This window comes from Mus caroli, unplaced genomic scaffold (genome assembly GCF_978045245.1).
Source record: "Mus caroli unplaced genomic scaffold, Mus_caroli_1 scaffold_14, whole genome shotgun sequence".
Taxonomy (NCBI): domain Eukaryota; kingdom Metazoa; phylum Chordata; class Mammalia; order Rodentia; family Muridae; genus Mus; species Mus caroli.
The window spans coordinates 87622320-87639602 of record NW_028227269.1 but is presented as its reverse complement, the minus strand read 5'-3'; the positions used below and the strand labels follow the sequence as shown (position 1 = coordinate 87639602).

General features: G+C 37.4%; 1 protein-coding gene across 18 annotated transcripts in view; it reads right to left on the bottom strand.

The window, feature by feature from the left end:
* Positions 1–17283, bottom strand: part of Nrxn3 (neurexin 3) — a 1606331-nt gene that overhangs the window by 964881 nt on the left and 624167 nt on the right. For 15 of the 18 annotated variants that reach the window (XR_015045250.1, XM_085830590.1, XM_029484639.2 and 12 more), the window contains 2 exons: positions 12588–12791; positions 6602–6628 (listed from right to left, as the gene is read on the bottom strand). Coding sequence is in view for 17 of the 18 variants with exons in the window: in XM_085830590.1 (XP_085686716.1) it covers positions 6602–6628; positions 12588–12791 (231 nt within the window). In the remaining variant the exon portion in view is untranslated. The remainder of the gene's footprint in view (positions 1–6601; positions 6629–12587; positions 12792–17283) is intronic. The other 3 variants (XM_085830584.1, XM_085830585.1, XM_085830593.1) reach the window with 1 other exon arrangement.

The following is a 17283-nucleotide window of genomic DNA, read 5'->3' as shown; positions in this document are numbered from 1 at the left end:
TAATATTTCCATTTTATAAGTGTGAAAATTGCAACTTGAAGAGAGTCTTGAAAAGATTCATAGATTACTAATGAGAAAAGCAGATATCGATTTCATCTATTTGGATCCAGGTCCCTCCTTACATTAAATTGCCCCTCTCCACTGACATTCAAAGGTCAGCATTAATATAGAAAAAAGAGACAAACTTACTATGTATGATAAATCAACACTACCTTGTAATATCTTTATTAACAGAGCTACAGCAGAGAAGTCATAAAATACTTTGTGTAACAGTGGTCATCAAAACATGAGATGGCAATGGGCTCTATGTATTGAGTCTTACTCATCCCAGTGCAATGGGTACACAGACCTGTGGGGTGCTAGAGCTAAGGACTCGAATGCCTATTATTTATGTAACATGGATAACCATACATCAGAGGAGGCCCCTTGTTCAATGGCCATGAGTGCTTGGGTGATGGCCACCTTGTCACGTTTCTGTTGAGATTTGAACTTGCAAACCAACCAAAGCATGAATACCAATCCACAGCATAGTTACTCCTTCCCCGTGATGAAGTGGAAGAGTCAAAGGGAGGAATCTACAAGTAACAATGAGCTATCATTTTTGTATATGCTACCTTTGAAATGCTATTTGCAAATAATCTATAAAAGTTTTATACTAGGAATAGTATGCAAAGATAAGGAAAATAGGCATTCAAATACTAATCAAGTGTGTGTTTGTACAATCCTGTTGGAGTGCCTAGCAATATGTACAATGTACTGATGGCCTAGCAATTCATCTTATAATGATTTACCCAAGAGATGTGATTGTAGATGTAAACAAAGACTACTTTTTAAAAAATCCTACATTTTCTTACTTTTTGTAGCAATAAAGGAGTGAACAATTATCAACCTATATTAGTAGGCTAGAATATTTTAAAAACAGAATACTATAAAATACTCTATCTCCTCAAATGCTGTAGTACATGATTATTGAAAAGGATAAATAAAATTTCAATTTTCTTCCATGGACTATTTCCTGTTTTAGCTATTTTCTTATTGTTGCAGCAAAATGTCCGATAGAAGCAATGTACAATATGAAGGGCCTATATTTTCTTCCTGCAGGGAAGTCATGAAGTGTGAGGCAGCTGAGTGCACTGTGCTCATAATCGGGAGAGAGAAGAGATAAACGCTGGTGCTCGGATCACTCTCTCCCGTGATTTTCTCTCCCACTCCCAACCTTTCAGGTGGCACTGCCTAAAGTCAGTGCAAACATTCTCTTCTTGGTTAATTCACTCGTAAATTTTCCTCATAGATATGCACAGAAGTTTGATCCCTGGGTGATTCTAGATCCTGTTAAATTGCTAATCAATGTTAACCACCCACAACTCCTTAGAAAATGTATCCTATTTCAAAAAAATATGTGGAAATCTGTTAACATTTGACTCGAACATAGGAAGGGTGAACATAACTATATGTTACACACTTGCAAAGTATCTCTGGGAGAATATGGATTATAAATTGTATTTCTCACTGTCCTTGAGGAAGTGATTGGTGGCTAGGATCAAAGTCAAAAGAGAGAAATTTTATTGCCAATGTCTTTTATTCCATATATGCCTTTAAGTACTTAAAAGTAAAACCAACTTGACTTTTACTTTTTTTTTTTTAAAGTTTGGCTATTATCATTTAGTATAAAAATGGAAACTTTCAGGCACCATGCACACAGACAGATCAATAAAGCATCATTATGCAAGGGATCTTACTCGGTGATTTCCTAATCCACTAAAGCTCTAAGATAAGTGGCTCTCTGTGATGAGAATGATCTAAAGACAGTTTTAGAATTTCCTTCCAGAAAGTCTTAAGGGTGAAGAATAAGCCTTCAGAAGAGTCTGCGACAAGCATGAGTTAAACAGATGAGGGAAATAAAATAGGTTGGTGAGTCTCATGTAGATCTGGCCAGAGGATAAAATCACATATTCTGATACTATTCTATAGAGACGAGAGAAGTAGAGAGATGGATGGAAAGCAAGAAGAAAGGAGGTAAGGAGGAAGTAACAGAAGGAGGGAAAAGACAGATATATAATATAATAAAATGAACCCTGCCAAGCTATGCTTAAATTAAGCAAGAACTACTTACACACTGTTGACTTTGCCAAAACTATATATGAAGTAGGAGTAGAAAATGAAGGCATGGAGCTAAGGCAAAAGACCAGGCACATAATAAAGAAGCTGATATAAAAATGGGAGAAACTCTCCAGCAAACCTAAGTAGTTTTCAGAGCCAGGATGCAAAAGAATGAATCTTTACAGCAAGGCCCACTAATCTCTGATAGTGCATGCCTCCTGCTGATGTCACCTACCTAGAAAGCAGAAAAGCTCAGAAAAGTTCCTCTGTGGCACCTTAGTGTTTTAACATCCATATGGCCCACCAGGTATGGCTAAGAAAACATGAGCCTATTATAGAAAACTTAGTAGGACTTCAAAGTCAGAGTAATTAGAAAGAGGTTGGGATGTCTACATCTACCTAAGTAGTGAAGCACAAGTTCAAAGTTCCTATAGGCCATATCACAGGGCTTCTAACCTGTGAGAGGAGATTCATGATAAGAAAACAAAGGGCAGATTGATATCTGTCAATATGTATTCACTACATTTATTTTAACTATGGCCATACTTAGGGAACACAAGGGTCTAGCATTCATTCATATGTCACATGCCTTGACATCTGCAGAATCATGGCACAGTTATAATCACTTAAAATAAAGGTCAGCAAATCATGATCATGTCCCATACTTTCACCACAGCAAGCATTCCAATCAATGAAAACATCTTACCTGTTTTCAGAAGGGGTGCCTCGGGGCTCATGGACCACCTCAAGCAACCAGAACCACAGCAATAGGCAATTTCCTCCAGAATTCTCCAGATAGTAGCTCTGATTTTGTTAGCAGAATTCCAGGTCAACCTGGAGTTCAGTCCCCCACAATGACTACCGACTCTGTTATGCTTTCTCATTTTTAAAGAAATAGACTCTAAACTGTAATCTTCTTTCTCAAATATCTTTAAACACACTCTTGCCCGGTGAATAAAATACAGAGATGAGCTCAATTTAACCAAAGATCTTGTTGTGCGCACTCTGCTATGTTGGGTGAGAGTAATGATGGAGTTTATCATGTGCTCCCTTAGAAAGATTTGGAAGTCAGAGGCAGTAAGATTTAGAATAAGTGATGATAAAAAAATATCAGAGATATCAAGAGAGACACAGCATGAGAACTGAACATGAAGAGAAACTCTCAACGTGGAGGAGGATGGGGTGACTGATAGGATGGCCAAAGGAAGCGGGCCAGATGACAGTTTCATCTCTGCCTCATCTTTTTCTGTTTTCATGTTTTCTCTCTTTTAAAAATGTCACAGATCCCCTAAGAAATAACCATATCCCAGAATTTCTTGCAGCAGATAAAGTGGAAATGCATAGTATCCATTGTTTTCCCTAAATAACTTTTCAGAGAACCAACATTCTATAGAAGAATTACTAGAAATGATTCCGAATGTGTATTTAGACTTAACTCATTCAATTCACTATGTCTCCTATAGGAGAATAATCACCTAAGACTGGTTCAAAGCAGTAACAGTCTGTGCCTCCCACTGAGATGGCAGTAGGAACCAAAGCTGAGGCTTGGGATGAAACTTCCCTGACTCCCAAACCCAGGCTACAAGGTGATGCTATTTTCTATAAAGTGAAACTCTAGTTGACAATTGGGAAAGAAGCAGCAAGAACCCACATTCCTATTAAAGAAAAAAAAAAAAACCTTCATATGTCAAATGAGACTAAGGTGTAAATCCTGATGCAAAATCAACAAGAAGATTCTGCCATGACTTGTACATGTTTTCTCTCCAAATTTAGTTGCAAAGTGTTCTCAAGTTTTTTCATTCATGTGCCAATAATAGGAAAGATGGATTAGAGAAGATAAGCCATACAAAGAAAATGCTTGTGAAGTTTTTTAATCCCTTAAACATCCATACTTATTACAGGCTTCTGCATAATGCATCATTTTCATTCCAATTTCAGCCTTAATAATGCTTCAACCCTAAAATCTACCCCAGGAAAATGTGTCACATTTACTATGTGATTCTACATTTCTCTGTGTATATGTCTGCATACTTCTGTACTAATGATCCTAGATTTGCTTAAAGAAACTCTTTTCTCTTTGAGACAATTATGGTTCAGCCACTGAATAGTATGCTACTGTCCTGATGGGCTCTGTAAGATTAACCGGCAGCCTCTTAAATGATTACCATGAGAACCGAAAAGTAACACTTCAAATCAGATCTACCTAGTCCTTAAATGAGGACCAGCTACTCTCAATGCTGTAATCAAGTGGGTTGAGAATAAACCCTTGCTGCAATGATTTCCTGTTCATGGTTCGGAATAGAAAACACTCTACCAGGTTTTCCCAGCCATGAAAATCCTGGTACTTATCTCTGGTACCATCCAAGATTGGTCAGTCATATGGGATATATGAATTTGACTCCATGAAGAAGTTGGGTTGGAACAGGGAAACACCTGTTGATACCTTGATCAAATAACCTTCAAGTCTCTTTACATAACTCCCAGAAGTCAATGCTCTATGGAAATGAGACTTTCCCCCCTCATGTTCAACTTCTACCTACCTCCGCTCTCATTAGTCAGTGCAAAAGGAAAGGAAAAATCTTCTCATAGGAATCTTATAATTCCTAAAATATTCAGACTCAAGTCTGAGATTTATGATTCCATATATAAAAGAAATGTCCAGAAAGAACAAATGTGCAGAAAAAAAAATGTGTACATCAATAGTTGCCTAGGGCTAAGAAAGAAAGGGGTAGAAGCAGGGTTTAAAAGCAGATGGACAAGTGAGGAATCTAGTGGGTGATGGCAATGATCTTAAAGTGATCAAGGAGATGCCTGCCCAATTTTATAGACTTACTTATGTGATTTAGTTGTAGGCTTTTATCAGTGAATCAGGCAAAGAAAATTATATTCTTAAATGCTGTTTAAAACAACAAAAATTTCTATAACTCAAGGCTTTGGAGAGAAAGAATGTTTTAATTAGGCTTTTAGCCATTTAAATAACATGAGAAATTTCTGCCTAATTAGAAATATTTTACACAGCAGAATAAGACATTGCTTAAAATAACTGTAAGTAATGCCAAAGCATGTATAAAACTTTCTATGGAGTGTTTGTTTATATATGTAATTTCTCATATATTTCCTTAAGTTATAATATTTTCCTAAAATGTGAAAAACTATCATTTATAAATTTGACATACTGATACTACATTTAAAAAAGAAGGCTGATCCATCAACTATATAATTCTTGTAAGATAGAATTATCAAGTCAATGAAAGATATACATTTGATAGTTTGTTATCCTTTCTCTCTGTGTTCATTCCTCCAGGAAGACTAGTAAAGAAAAGCCAGATCCCAGGTATTACCATGTGCTAGGATGCTTAAATGATTGAATTGCTCTTCCAGAATGCTCCAAAGACTGCATTTCCTACATGCAGAAGTGAGTTGAATCTAGTAAAAGAAAGTGTACAGAAACGATGAATGCTACTTCCAGACAAGTCAGGGAAGCATATGGTTTAACTATCAAGATCTCTCCTCACTTTGGATGCAGAACTGATCTTTTCCAAGGGAGTCAGCTGAACTCAAGGAAGAATCCTACAATCTTGAATTATATCTTTGAAACTAGTGGTCTGGGAGAGCCAATCAACTGGCACTAGACTTCATCTGAATTAGAAAGAAATCTTTCCTTTGTTTTGAGTCACTGAAACTTTAGGATGCCTTGTTATATAAGGGAGTATTAATTAGCCCAACTGGTATAAGACACAAGAGCACTCAGCAAATATTTTCCCTATTCTTTCCAGTCCCATCTTTTCTTTGTCTTCCTCTTTCCCTTCCTCCTTACCTATAGTTAATGTTCACTTTTAAGACAGAGAAAGAAAGATAATGAGATGTTTTCGGCATGTATATCCTTATGATCTTTCTTCAAGAGCTGGGACATTTGAGTGGACAGTGGCTAAAAGGATTGATGGTAATCCTCCTTTAGAGGAGCCTGAGTGAGTCTGTTTGGTTAAAATGTTGCATCATCTCCAAGAAAAGGCTTTTGCTTGCGCCTCTCAAATCCCCTACATTGATAAATGCCAGGGAAGAAATGTCAGAGTCAGCAGCCTCGTCTGGGTCATGAACTTTGCCTTTGTAGGCTACAGTTTTGGGTAGTGGAGAAGTGCATGCTGGCTGCTTTCAACTAAAGGTTTTTGTTCACCCCAAGTTCCTAAAGACAACACATTACCATTACAACTCATTTTTAGGTGACCTCAGGATCCACAGCCCTTTCCTCCTTTTCTGCACATAGAACAAATGCAAGAAAGGGGGAGAAGGGAGGACCTGCTCACCATCAGAGACACCGTATACAAAGACTTGTAAGCACTACCGCCCCAACCCTCCAATTTGTTACCTCTGACTCCCCTCCAAACTTGTCAAAAAATAAAACGATCCAAATAAAAAACAGCGCTCATAAAACAGTAAACAAAATAAAGTCAGTTTTTCTTTTCTTTTTAAAGAACAAAATGAAACTTGAGGAAAAACTTACTGGAGTTACAGTTTATCCTGATACAGTCTAGATGGGGAAAAATAAATGAAAGATGAAATTGCATCCTTCAAGGTAACAGCTGCAGACATCCAAAAACAATCAGTCCACCCTTCCGGGGACAGACACACGCAAGAAATGTGGCCATTTTATATTTTATATATACATATACAATATGTACAAGATTAAGGGTGGGTGTATATGTACAGTATATTAATTAGTAAAGTTAGATACATATATATATACACACACACACATATATACACATATGTATAGAGATATATACTGGTATACATATATATCCACAATAGACATCAAGACTAATTCTCTCTATCTTTTTTTTTTTTTTGGTTTTCAAAAATTCCCTATTCATTTGTATATATGTTACACAGTTGGGTTTTTAAATGTTAATTTTGTTACATTTTTGGAAATTAGAAAAATTCTTCCACCAAATAGATTATAGCCTATAATTTATGTCGTTAAACTGATCTTTGAAAGCATTAAAAACAATTTTGAATCAGTGTTCCAAATATAATCACCGGTCTGACACATTGTATTTTTTTTAAATATATACCCTTGAAGTTTCACAGGGTAGTATTTAACCCTTTCTCTTTTTCTAAAATCCAGCTCCCTCCACCCTCACTTTAGGTTGGGCCCCAAAGACTATAGAAATTTGTGTAGGCACACTTGCCATCACCCTCAGACATGAGGAAAGGGTTAACACCACCTGGTCATTTTCTTTCATAAAATGGCCACTTGCAAACAGCTAACCGCACAAACACCCATCACAGATTTTAGAGAGGTGGGGTCAATCAGGTATAGGGTACAAAAAACCCTAGTAGGTTATTACAATTGATTGGCTTTCCTGATTGTTATTGGTTCAAAGGCTCCCAGACCAACCCACTCACGAAGCCTATCTCTGTCTTCCTGCCCAAATACCCAGACGAAATGAGATGTCTAGAGCATTCAGGGAGAAGGCAGGGCAGGTGCGTGTAGAGGAGAAGGTCATGGGTCCCTTTGACATCCTGCCTCTTTTACTCTGCAAGTTTATATCACAACAAGAGAAAAATTCTTTGATTTGGGTCTTATCTCTTAAATGGGAAACTTGGGAAAGACTTGTCTAATTGCCTGCTGATAACCACACTAGGCATTTTGTGCCAGAGCTCAGAGTAGCTAATGCTTTATTAATTACTGTCTGGCAGTCATGGGCACACACGGTGGAGAATTACTGAATGAAGTCCATGAGAGGCCAGTGGGAAACTGGGCACCAATGGCTAGAGAAATGTCTTGGCAACTGTTTCCAAACTGCCCAGATGGACCTCTGGTTGGTTAGTGTTGGTGGAACCCCCACTCAGGATTTCTTTCAACTCAGATGTTGAAAGGTCAATGCCGATGATGAAAAAAAGAAAGAAAGCTACAAGGGAAACAGCAGTGAGTAAACTATGCTCTTTTTTACTGCTTAACGTTCACCCAATAGTTTTCAGAGAACAAGTGTGACATAAGGCCACCATTTGGAGTCCCCTAAAGTGAGCAATTTTAAGTGAACATGTGAGATAGGAATTAATGGCAACCAGGCCAGCAGAATAGAATTATGCTCAATCCAGTGAGGAGAAATTTATAATATCCAGTTATTGTGAAGATGGAGAAGGCAGGCAGCATGCTTTTTAAATTATTTTTATTTTTATTTATTTGTTTTGTTCCCCCAGAAGAACATCTCTTGAGAAAAATCTGGGTTTGGTTTCGTGCGGTTAGGTTTGTCATGTGTCGTCAACCGCAACAGAAAAGTGGGAGCAAACAGCCCTGGAGCAATTGGTACGATCACCAGACAGAGGAGGCCATGCCCCTAGTGGGGCTGGGAGGTGGGCAGGCAGGGAGGAGGGGTGGGACTTGTGCTATTGGTTGCACCTAACCTCACCCAAAGCTGGAGAAATATTTCTTCCTGACTTACTGAAGAAGAAGAAGAAGGAGAGGAAACATGAGGTATGGGTAGACATGCTTAGGAGAAAGGGAAAGAGGGGGTGGACCTAAAGCCACCAACCCAAAGACTGCAAATAAGAAAGAGTTTTCCTCTTTGGTTGTGTGAAGTTGAGGATTTCATCTTTAGATGGGAGTCTGGGATAAGGAGAGGTCTTTCAGTTGGGTTCATCTTCCTAGGTATGCACATAGATCCATGAAGTTTAAATTGTACATTTAAATCAACATGAGAACCTTGGGGCTTTCAAGAATGGCAGATAATATGTTTAAGTCAGAGTCCATTGAATTATTTTATTATTTTACCTAAAGAATAAGTGTTTTATGGGAAAAGTCATCCCCAGTGTCTTCTTAGAAGCTTTGAGGCTACAGTCTTGTTGGTGACGGCATGTTTTTTTTTTTTTTTCTTAATGAAAAAATGAGCCAAGAGGACTGATTTGGGGAAAGTCATCCCTTTTGTGTCTATCTTCTGTAGCAGCCAGGGTACCCTCTCTGACTGAAAAAAGTTGGCCCTAGTGCATTTGGGTATGTGTGTGTATGTGTGCTATTTGGTTTGTTTGGCTCCTCGGTTTTATTTCAGAGAAATGGGAGAAATGATGGCTTTCCATACTGGTGAGCTATGCACTAGGTCTGGAAGACGTGAGTGCTTCGGAAAGCTGTGTGTTTTCCAGTTATGCCAAAGCGGTGTTCAGGATGTCCAGAGAAAGAACATCTGGAGAAATCGATTGTGATTGGCTGAATGCCTGACACTATCCTTAGAGTCTCTAGTGGCTCCCTGCACTGTACTGAGGATGCCAAAGGCCTCATGCCCATCAGTGGCTTTTCGGTATGTGGCTCAATTAAAACTGAGCACTAAGGCAAAGAGGGATCCCCTGTGTGGATGCTTCAAGGATGACTGTCAAGAATGTTACCATTCAGACATTCTCATCACTGACCTGCAATATAGCTCTGTAGAGCAAAAAAGGTCAACACATAAGGATCTAGCAGTTTAGAGACAGGAGTTCTAATTTCAGCTCGGCTACTAACTTCCTATAGAAGCTTCACATCTTTAAAGCAAACATTTAAAAAACAAACAACATTGCTGATTTATCTCTGAAAACTGTTGCTGGAGTAAAATAAAGAACACTCTTTGAGATCTTTAAATGTACTTTGATGCCAAAATACTGTTACTTCCTCTTTTAAGACACAAGGAACAAATACCGGTTGATCAAAAGCCAGCTTTATAATTTTCAAAATCATGATGCCTGGTGTTTGTGGGCCTGCTAAGGCTACATGTACCTGTCTTTCAAAAAGAAAACCTTACAAAAATTATATTATGGCAGAGAAATATATACTAGGTTTTTCTCACAGGAGTTCACCTAGGTTAGCAATTTGAATCAATTTGGGATATGCTTCATGTGTGCTGTAAGAGGGGAACGACTTAAAATACAAATACCCAAGAGGCTAGCCTGATCTACTCCAGGTTAGAGAACTTCAGGATATTTTTGGCTACAGAATGAGACCTTGCCTGAGGAAGAAATTATAGTAAGAGAGCAAAGGTCATTTGGGTGAGGCTATGTGTAGATGCAAACTGTGCTTGGTGATAATTTTCTTCTATAGTTAATAGAAGGAAGAAATGACTGTAATACGGAAAGAAAATACTTGTGAGAGGGAGTGCCAAAACCTTTAGACAAGTCCTGAATAGGAAGACTGTATGCAGCACAAGGATTAATGTTTACTTTCCTATGTCAGGCTTGAAAGAAAAGATACATAATCCAAAGTCATAGCTGTGATGTGCCATAGCCCTGGGGCAGAAGCAAAGGACTCTCCCTATTAAGGAAAGAACAATGCTCTAATGATGTTGAGACTCTTTCAGCCAGGTTGTTTCAGCATAGTAGGAGCTAGATAGAAGCTGGGCTGACATATGTCAAAAGACAAACGCTGTTGCTTTACAAGGCTTGGGTCCCAGGTTTGGCCACAGTTTAAAATAGAAAAAGTGTGAATGGCGTGTTTCTAGGAATATATTTATCATCTATGAATAACTCAGTATGTGAGTGTGTGTGTGTGTAATGTGTGTGTCTGTAAGAGAGAGAGGGAGAATCTTTCATCTCTTTTCCTCCTTCCTCATCTTTCATCCCTTTCTCTGACATCAGTTTTCTTGGAATGTGGTGCCTGTCACAGTTGCCTTCATAGCCTTCACACAACATCATTTAATGAAAAAAAGAACTTGTCTATTAAAAGACACACATGTACTCTCTGGGATGCTATGAGACTTATTCCCACCCATGTATATATTCCTCTTACTTCAAAGATGACAGAGAGGGAAAGTCTTTTGCTTTTCTGGGGTTGAACTACTCAGGATCTCATATTTGGTTTTATCCTTTGCATCATGCTTTTGGGTGGGCCATTGTTCTCTCTGTTGTTTACTCAGAGAAGTATCTTAGGATATCTGGTTGTTGGTTTTAGGTAATGTAACATGCTAGGTTTGGTCCGGTTGAGGAGGGGAGGGTTCTGTGGAAGGGCAGGTGGAAAGGGCAGAGGGATGCCAGTCCCTGTAGGCTTCTCAGTACTCTGTTCTCAAGGCTGTTTGCTATGCGGGCCGCAGGCTTTGGGCCTTTGAAGGGTTGAATACCATCTTTTGATTTACCATGGTGGATGGTAAGGAGGATTGAAAACTCAAGAATACAGATACACGCACAGTAAAAGTACCAGCAACAGAAAAATAGTATAAAAAAAACAAACCTAAAATAATCAAGTACAGACACATACACAGACAAGAAAAAAACCAAGAGACATATTGAAAACAAAAAGCAGATGATATTAGACAAGAAAAAGCGCACTGTGTCATAAGTGCTAAAAACCAGAAGTAAAATAAAAACACAGAACTAGATGAGCCACTACTCAAAACAGTCCCATGTTTTCAAGGTTTTCATATTTTGGAATCGGTACCAGTTGACCTGACAGCAGATAAGAGCTGTGTCTATTCAGAAACCCACTTCAGTCAGCACAGGTAGAGTTTTCAATGCTACTGAGTCAGGTCCATTTTTCTGTGGCTCTGGCAAATCTTTCTTTAAAAGCTCTGTGTTCAAACATGGTCTAGAAACCTACATGGGTCCACCAGCTTAGAAGTGTGAACTCAGCTAAACCATTTATTCTTATATCTCGGAGTATTTGGCTTTCTGCTGAGTGAAAAGGCCAGAGACACAAATGTTTGTTTTCTTTCAAACCCAAGAAGTTCCCATTTTCCACAGAAAATAGTTAGGATTCAGTAAAGAGAGTCAATAGCAAGAGGCTGTAAGGTTCTAATGGATATCCATTAGAGGTAACTGCAGAGGAAGCTACAAATTTGAAGTCGTCATCATTTTTTCAAATCTAGGTGAAGTTAATATGTGTGGGACAGAGTAAATGGGGCAATTCGTGGACACTATGAGACAACAGTCTTTACACCAAAAGAACTGCTGGCAGGTGATTAAGAACACCAGCAAAAAAGATGGCTGTAAGTACCAGGAGGCATACCTTCCATAGTTGGATTCCCTGAGCTGTTTCTAACTGGATAAAAGGGACCTGAGGACCACCAGAATAATTCATAGGAATAGTTACTATGGAATTAGAAACAAGGCACAGTGTAGTTCTCTCCCACCTACTCTCATTGTGTCTCCTCCCTTCTGTCCTTGACTGTTTTGAGTGGTGACCAAGGAGGTTGACTTAATGGAAATATGATTGATTGATCAAAAGATGGACCAAAGTAGCGTGTTTTACACAAAGCTAAACAATTCCAAAAAATCAAGAAAGGAAACTTAGAAAACGAATAATCTAGTAAGGAAGTCACCACCGTCAGAGACCAAAAATTGACATCAAACCCTCATGCAAAAATAGGGAGAAGGTATTTGTTGCTGTTGTTTTTTATAATCCATGGTCTATTAAACAAGAGGTGAGTGGCTAACTTTCAAGAAAAAAATAATTTAAAGAAAATAATGGAAATCAGAAAAGAAGGGAAGACAAGCCCAAACAGAATGACAGAGGGTCCTTCATACGATACCTAAGTTAACCATGAGCTTGACACGCCCACCATCCAACTCTAGTCGCAGTGTATCTGCAGAATCCCTGGAGGTTGTGGCTACCAGTAGCCCATAGGCTCGCTGTGACATGAAACGGAAGGACACATCCTCTGCCTCTGTGTGCATCACCATGGGCATGATGACCTTCATGTACATGCTGCCGTCATAGCTCAGGATAGATGCCTCTGCCAAAAAAGAGAATGGAGATCATTAGCATAGGGAATATTAGAGTTTAAAAGGCCTTACTAGATATAAAAGTTAATATGCCCTACAAAAACTAGCAATTTGTACTGCAGATAAATTAAAGGCACAAAATAAAAGGAAATCTGTGTACATGTTTTCAAGGGAAATAGGGGAGGAAAGGTTTACAGTCATCACATCAAATAAATATAAGTGGCAGAAAACTTTCTGAGGTAGGACCACGCACTGGACAAAGCTCCGTACTCACTACATGCCATGGTAAGAAGTGCTATAACCATGCAATGAGTCAAGGGAGATAGAACTAGAACAACAAAGTACTAGTGGTGTTCTCATCAATTTAATTTTATTTGTGTTCAAGCAGAGCTTGTATAAGGAGTGAAAGAAAGCCACATGAAGTTGACATATTCTTCAGCCCATGCACTTGATTTAGGAAACTTGAACCCCATCCTCCCATGTCATCAAATATAATCTCAATGTTGTAAGATGGCTCTCTTTTTCATATTTTCAAATAGGGAAACCAAGGGGCTCAGAGCAAGACAATGCCATCCCAAAGTGACACTAGCTGTGCTATGATACATGTTTAGGGACTATTTTTTTCAATACCATGAACCTCAGAATACAAGCTTGTTTAGTCATTCACTGACAAATATCTCCAGGCAGCATAGTAAAGAAATTCACTCTTACTCCTATGAAGCTAGCCAGTCTCTGGAAGCAGTATTCCACTCTGAATATGTTCTTCATTAAACATTTAGTTATCAAATAGTTGCTACTTATATGGTTTAATGGTAAATACAGAGGTAAAACAGAAACCCTCTGCTAAGAGGAAACCCAGAAGGTACAAATAGCTATCAATACAAAATGGTTAAATGACAGCTGTAACATATGGCTGTTAGTAACATCTGGAGGAAGAAAAGGAACATGGGCTACAAGTGACTAAGGCAAGTAGAATAGTATCTGAGCAGGTCTTGAGGCTAGGAGGGTTTTAATGAAAAAATAAGAACATCAAATCTTACACACAAAAATAAATAATATCTCATAAACACAAGAAAGGAAGAAAGAAATTCTAAGATAATAATGAATTATTCAATTTAGAGCAGTTACCTTGCTATATCTACAGGTTTTATATCTGTGGATTCAACCAACCATGAATAGAAAATGTTTAAGAAAGCCATCTGTGTCAAACGGATGCAACTGAATAGAACTGATTTCTTGACATTATCTCCTAAACAGCAAATCATAACAACTATTTACATAGTATTTACAGTGCATTAGATATCAGAAGCAATCCAGAAATTCTTTAAAATATGGAGGAATATATGTAAAGGTCATATTCTAATGTTGATTCCTTTTATTTTATTGATCTAGAAACCACAAAGTTGGTATCCTTAGAGACGTGGGACCAATGAGCCATAGATACCAAGGAAGGGAATGCCCATTTCTTAACTGTTGTTAAAGGTAGCTTGAGCCTGGAATAAAATCAGCAGCCTTTGGTAGTAATTTGCAAGTAAGTAAGCAAGCAGTTGAGAAATTGCAATGATTCTCAGATTAATTAATTAGTGTGTTGCATACCAAAGACCTTTCTATGTGCTGAAAGCTTGAGAGCAGTGGAAGAGACAAAGACTCCATTTTAAGTATGAAAAGAACTAAAGCCGAGAAAGACAGGATGTAGGCAGATCACAAGCAAGATTTTGAAACTGCCAAAACCCTACCCCATTTACACATGAAACTGAAAGTCTCTTGAAAGGCATGCACTCATATTTCTGAAAGCAATATCGCTCAGATAGAACCCATACTACATAAAGCTATGTATTATAAATTAAAAATTCTAAAGGGGTCTGAAAATGTGACAGTTATAAGAACCATCATAATAAAAGGCACATGATGGTCTGTTAGACTGGATCAGAAACTAATTTAGCATATGATCCAGGTATAAAAGAAAATACTTTATCTGCCAGAAGTGAAAAAAAATCAGAAGATAAAAAAATATATCTAATATTTATTGAGAATTTTATTTTTTGGTGCTTTCTAGGGCTGTACACCCATTAATAAGTCATTTAATCCTTAGGAAGACCATGAGAAAGATATTATTATATTTTATATAAATACTAGATTACACAGCTAATATATAGCAGAGCTGGGGACCGAATGTAGCTATTATGATTCTTGAGCTTATGTGCTTAGCTGCAAAGAACTAAACTAGGCACACATCATGTTTCTAGGTATCAAAGCACAGCTATGATGCTTCATGGTGAAATGTGGTATTCTATGTGTGTATGGGTGTGCGTGTGGGCGTTTGTGCATTTGTGTGTCTGTGTGCTTACACCATTATTTATACCCACATATTATTTATAAATGTCCAATTTATATAAGCAAATACAGCACATGTATTCTTAATGGTCCACTGTCAAAATAAATATGCAGTGATCTGTGTAATTATGAACCTCATTAATCACCCCTGAGCATCCTCCATACATAACCACATAAATGCAGTCTTCTCTTTAAGAGATATTAGGAAGTTAAGTGAGCCATTAAATGAGTGGCTTTGATGCATTCAACTTAAATATATTTCAAAATTAATGACTGTTCTTTTTCCTCTGAATATGTATAGTACCAGATACACAAGTGTAAATGCAGTCCCATGTTCTGTCAATATTAATAGCATCACAGAATCAATATCTGGTGTCCTTGGAGTAAAAAGGCTACTGGTTTTGTATAAGTTGTGAATCTTGGTCTGTATCCCTTTTTGAAATGATACATGTTTTGTTACTAATACAAAGGGGTTGTCAAGGGGTCAGTGTTTATCAAGTAGATAATTTAATTCAGAAGTCAACTGAAATAAAATCTGTTCCATGGGTTCATATTAATTTGCTTAAAATATTTTAGGTACAAACAATGCCAAGACTAAAATCCTATTTGCATGTGTGAGTGTGTGCATGTGTGGGTGTGGGTGTTGGAAAGGGTATGAATCTATAAGAAAAGTGACTAAGTCTACAAATATATCATATAGATTATTGAAGATTTGGAAGTTACACTCTGAACTGACTCTGGGTACTAAAATGGTTCCTGTGATAGTATTTTGGTCTTTCAGTTAACAGGATGTTAAATCATCCAGGAGATATAGTTGTGGATATATCTGTATGTTTGCACATGGCTTTAACTGAGAAGGAAAGACCCAACTTGACCATGCTCATAATTATTTGATGGACTTAGATTCCAGACTGAGTTGAAAGGAGAAATCCAGCTAAGCAACAATAATAATCTCTCTTTGCTTTCTAAAGGAGAGGCACTGCAAGCAGCCCCTTTATGCTCCTGATTGATAATCTGCCTTCTTAACCATGATATACTCTACGTTGTCAAACATTGTAGTAAACAAAACTTTCCCCTGTAAGTTGCCTTCTTGTCAGGAATTGATCACAGTGATAATAAAAACAATTAATATCACCTCCTTTTTTATTCTTTTTCAATTATTTACTAAAACCTTCCATCTTCCTCAAAAATATTCTAGCATCTTATTTTAATTCCTTTAGCTATTTTGAACCATTCTTTCTGCGCTACCTTCTTAGTTATAGGTAAAGACCTTATGGTGTTCATCTTAATTTACAGATTCTATCTAATTTCTATACTAACATAATTCCAGTAAATGATAAAAGCTTATTTTTAGTTGTGAGGCCCAAACTACTCTACTATTGAGCTAAATTCGCAGACTAAGATATGAAAACTTTACTACTATATGGCACTCTTAGCTTGTCTTATTTATGTATGACACTCTTACCTTGTCTTATGTGCTATGATTCATATTTCATGTGTTTCTGTGTGTGCATATGTGTGTAATACACATCAAGCATAATAATGCATTATTATAATAATTGCCATATAAAAATGTATATCATTCTAAGACGCTAAGAGAAGAAAAGCTCAAATATGTTCACTGAGTTATTTTTAATTAAGCTTAATATTTACTGTGTCTATCTCTTCATTTCTTCATTTCTTTCTGTAGATTGAAATTACCATCTGTTGTCATTTTTTCAAATATAGTTTCATTTACTTAGCTTTATTGTCAAATATATGGCAATTCTGTATGTTATACCCACAACAATACAATTTTAAAGATATTGCCTTATGTACTTAACTTTATAAATCAGTAAGAGAAAGAAGAAACATGTAATTACAGCCTTTCCTTATTAGATACATAATCACTTTTACCAGAGTTCTTTTTTTTCCACCTAAATTCAAATTAATGTGTATTTTCACTTCCAGCTTCAACAAATTCTTGTAATTGCAAGGGAAATGGGCTATTGATGGATTCTATAGTTTTACTTATTAATGGATATGTATTCCACCTTCATTTTTCCAGGCAACATTGTCACATGTAGTGGATAGTTTTTTTCTCATCAGATATGTTGGATACCATCCCTCTGCCTTTGATCTCCATGGTACTTGAAGAGATGTCAGCTGCTAACCTTACTTTGTGGCATG